This window comes from Alligator sinensis, unplaced genomic scaffold (genome assembly GCF_000455745.1).
Source record: "Alligator sinensis unplaced genomic scaffold, ASM45574v1 scaffold643_2, whole genome shotgun sequence".
Lineage (NCBI taxonomy): Eukaryota > Metazoa > Chordata > Crocodylia > Alligatoridae > Alligator > Alligator sinensis.
The window spans coordinates 725656-730346 of NW_005842588.1; the positions used below are offsets into that span (position 1 = coordinate 725656).

At 41.8% G+C, this 4691-nt stretch overlaps 1 protein-coding gene across 8 annotated transcripts in view; it reads right to left on the bottom strand.

Annotated features, from left to right (window-relative positions):
* HSF2BP (heat shock transcription factor 2 binding protein) overlaps positions 1-4691 on the bottom strand; it is a 66146-nt gene that overhangs the window by 38116 nt on the left and 23339 nt on the right. For all 8 annotated transcript variants that reach the window (XR_003096069.1, XM_025214554.1, XM_006032821.3 and 5 more), the window contains 2 exons: positions 3124-3273; positions 1932-2070 (listed from right to left, as the gene is read on the bottom strand). Coding sequence is in view for 7 of the 8 variants with exons in the window: in XM_025214554.1 (XP_025070339.1) it covers positions 1932-2070; positions 3124-3273 (289 nt within the window). In the remaining variant the exon portion in view is untranslated. The remainder of the gene's footprint in view (positions 1-1931; positions 2071-3123; positions 3274-4691) is intronic.

A 4691-nucleotide genomic window follows, 5' to 3' on the forward strand; every position in this document is an offset into this window, starting at 1 on the left:
GAGCGCGGCCTCCCCGCAGATGCCGCCAGCAGTGTCAGCGGCAGGGGATGGGGGTGGTGAGCACCAACCATCCACAGGCACCGCTGCCTTTTTGTAGGGGGTGCACTGCCACACACAGGGGGTGCATGTGCACCCACATCCACCCCCTACGCGTCATTCCTGCATCCACCCTCTAGCCCACACACTGTGGGGCTGGGTTCTGTGGGGGACAGTGGGTTGGGACCAAGGTACCAGCAGGGCTAGTTGGCTGTTTTCTACTTAAACTATTTCCTATGTCAGGACTGGCCACTGATGTTTACAAACGGGTCCTCGTACAAACAGAGTTGAGAACCACTGCTCTACAGCACCAATGACATTGAGTGCAGAGAGACTATCAGAGTTTCCAAAGGTGAGCCAAAGGCAGCGAAGAGAAGTAAGCATCTTAAAACAAATGTAAAAATATTAAGAATGGAGGGAAAAGGAGTGAAGCCTGCATGGGGCTGTTGACAATAGCAGCCATGGTTAAGAGGGGAACACAGAAAGAGAAGGGAACCAAAGGAAAAAAAATAAAAAGGGTTTTGTGAAAAAAAAATGAATGCATAATGTAACGGAAGACTGTATAATAATGCATACTCACAGGGCTACTGTGTTTAAGTTGCATAGCCAACCATAATTCTAGCATTCCCTAAATTTTGGGTGCTTGAGACCTCTGCAAGCTTTTGTGTTCTTTTAATTTGGCTTTTCAGAGCGAATGCTACGTAAACGTATAAATAGGGGCATTAAAAACTTATAATAGGCATATTGCTGTATTTTCTATATTTCTTTTAATAGACAGTCATTCACAGAGCCACAATGACACCTGGATTACTACCTTACTCCAAACAAAGTTGCAAATTCAGAGCCTGCCGGTATGTACATATAATTTATGCTGTTCATTCTAATATGCATTACATTGCATTTATCAACAGTGAATTTCATCTACCATCATCAGGACCATCCTTCTAATTTTTAGATCCTGCTGTAGTTCTTTGCAATCTTTTCTATTCTTGACTATCTTAAATAATTTTGTATCATCGTCAGGAAGTTATGCCCTCATTCAGGAGAGCACAAATCTCAAAAGTGTCCAATTGAACCACTTTGCATGCCAAGAGTAGAAATAAAATAGCCATCTCTTCAGCTTCCAACCTTACTTCTCACCCTAAGATATTGAGTTCCCTTGATAATTTCTTGTGAGAGACTTTGTCAAAAACCTTAAGTTTAAATAATCAGCCCATGTTTTTCCAGGTGTTACAGTAAAAGTCAAAGCCCTGTCTAATTCTGATTTCAAAGGGTGATTCTGAGGCAAAAAGAGGAGCTTCTGTTTCCATCGTGAATTCAGAATTATAGTTATTTACTTTAATGATAAAAATAAGGTTTGTTAATTTTTACTCTCAGCACTGCAGAGCCACAAGTGACACCAGATTCCCTCCTGGTTCAAGCAATTTCCAAATGTTGAACATTTACCTTGAGGTAGAAATGAGACAGGCACTTCTACAACTGAAATGCCTCAGATATGTCAGGGTTACCAATGATGATGTGAAAGTGATGCAAAAGCCAAAAAATATACAGCTTGACTTTCAGAGACCAAGGTTAACTTACAGGAATAGCAGAATAAGCATCTTTTTACTTCTAAATCGAGTACAATTGCTCTGGAATCACTGAAAGATGTCAGGCGTTGTCAAAGTACAACTGCTCTTAAGTCTTTAACCCTTAAAGTCTTGTGAAATTTTTCATAACAATACCAAATTAAAAAAAACAATTATAACTTTAAGGAAATGATGATTCACATAAAACATATCAACATTTTGAAGAGCAATGAATCAAAGTTAGGTATCTATTTTCCTACATCTACTGAAATATGTGCTTCTTACAGTATATACAACATGCTGTCCTGATATATAAAACTGACTTACTTGTTACAATCCCTGCCAGAGCTAATACAAACTGATTTTCATCAGAATCCAGATCCTGCTGTTTTGTATCTTCACCTAAAGACTTCACAAAACTCTCCATAGTTTGTCCAGTGATTGCAAAAAAAATTACTGCTTTACTCTGCAAACGTAGACAAAAAAGAAGAGATTACTTCCCCTGCAGTAACTATGGTTCTGTGTGATGCATTTTCCATATTTATGTCAATGGATCCAGCATTGTGTGTGTCCATGTGTGTACCTATCTATCTATAGATATATAGATATTCTGTCTGTGGATATATGCCCAGTGTGCTGAACACAGATTCTTTTGACCAGCTGTAATCACTGGTGCAAGGCCAATACAATAAGCATCCTTGGCCCTCCAATGAGGAAATAAAGAGTAGGGCCATGCCAACTGCCTCTAAGTTTCTTCATCAATGGAATTCTGGCAATAACAGACCACACATTAGATGCAGCTGTGGAATTTATGTTCTTTGTATGTTTCTATGAATGAAGATTTCTTGGACTTCCAACAAGTATGCTCTTTCCAATGTTGCCAAGCAATGTTGTAACATCTATACACACAGATGAAAAGTGCATGGCTCGGGATGCAGGACTTGGGCACGATTGATATTATCCCTAGACGCAGAGTGAACCTTATCACTGGCTGAACACAGAGATTTCTAACCTAGTCTGGGGCTATTATACCTATCTTGGCTGAGTTCTGCTTTAGCTTCCTGCATATCACTGTTAGTAACAGAGCTGGAGGAAATGCATCAAGGTTTAAGAAACATAGAATCAGGAACACACCCAGAACTGACCTGGAGATCCTGACCTCAACTTCCTAGACACCTTTTAGGTGGAATAGAATCTAGCCTTCCCCCTTGTCACTCAGTACATATCTAGCTGTTTGCCCCACTGGAGACAAAATGGAGATGAAACCTATTACAGAACTTGCTCATGCCCAGAACAGTATCAAAGCTACATTGTTATTTGCAGAGCTGCTTGTGTTTTATTTACAAACAAAAAGTCAGCATTAACACTGTATCTGTGTATTTAGTTCCAAAAGATGATTTTGTCTTATGTTCAAGTTATGAAATATACTTGCATGTTCAGGTGTTGTTTGGAGCATGCCCCTTATCCAGAATGCTTAACCAGACATTATGCCCAAGATTTACATATCTACTCAACTTACTCCTCCTAGAATGTTTCTAACTGCTTCTTCACTGCTAGAGACGCCCCATAACAAAGTACATACTGCTGCTCCCATTCCTGTACAATACTCTGCCTGTTGCAGTAGTTGCTGTTTTGCCTCATTCAGCTGCTGTCGAAGAGTTAGTTTCTCCTGAAATTAATATAAGAAGAGTTGGGGAGATTTAAACCAAATGGCATTAAATTCCATTTCAGATCATCCCTAGTACATTGCAGCCATTCAATGAGGGAAGCACATTCAAAATAGTTCTGATGCATTACAGAACAGTCCTGAGTAATGAGGTTATGCACAGTGGGAGGTCAGCAGGAGTTAGGAGCATGCCCTGTCCTATATAGCCCGTGTAACAGTGAAAGACCTGAACCATGACTGCTAGTAATCCACTAAGACTGGAGTAACTGAGACAGAGAGATCTTAGAGGCAGGAAGACTGACTGGAAAGGTAAAATAGCTTCAGCTCCTACTAGGTAACAACTCTCTCTCTCACTGAAAGATACATTTTAGCAAGCCAACTTTTATAGCTTCACAACTATATAGTTCAGTGACAAACTGCTAAGTAGCTCAGACATTTGTGATAAAGTTGCTTAAGATCCAGAATAAATACCCTAGATAGAAAAAAGACCTGTAGCTTGTCATTAAGCAGTGAGAGATAAGATTTCCCTGACACAGGGGCAGATTAAGCTCTAGGCCTGAGCAATGGAGAGGCCTCCAAATTTAGGAGCACAGAACCTTAGATGCAAATAGCTGTTTTACTATATAGCTGCCTGCCTTTGATGGAACTAACTGGTTTCACACTTCATTCACTCTGCAATCAGCAACAGAGAACAAAGACCTTGAAAAGCAAAATTCAATGACATGTGGCAGTATTTTGGATCTGCAAGCATTTCTCTCAACCAGATGAAACCTGGCACAAAGGGGGCTATGAGCAGCAGATGGTTCCAGATCTCATTTAGTCTGAAATCATGCCCTGGTTGAGAGGTGTGGGGATTACTGCTGGAGTCTGTGGGGAGAAGGGAAGACTGCTGCAATCTCAGTCTAATCTCTGCATCTGTAGCAACTAGGCCATGATGAGGAGGTAAGATTGGTACTGGGATCCCAAGAGCTGAAATATGTCAGGGGGATGGATGTGTGAGGATATGCACTGCATCCATCAGTGCAACAGCTACTTGAGAGTGTCTCGGATGGTCAGAGCCGACTCGAGTTGCGTTCGAAATTGGTCGTATGTTAGGGCGGGCTGGTGAATGGAGAGGCAGACAACTTATTGGTTGCAAAAAACTTTACTCACGCCGCTTGCAATCACGACGCAGGTGGTCCAGTCGTCTGAACAACCACGCGAGTTGTTCCAGCTGGCGGGGCCCAAGCCAGTTAATCCGTCCGCAATTCGAAGCCGGCGGGAAAAGGGTACATCTGGGATTGTGCTCGGCGATGGGAAGAAAGATTGATAGGTGATCAGTCTATCAATCGGCAGCCGCAAGTCGGATAACTTCAGAGGCACTCTGCAGCGTGCTCCAAGCTCTTCGACTTGGGCGGAAGTCGCGCAGAATTTTAAACGGA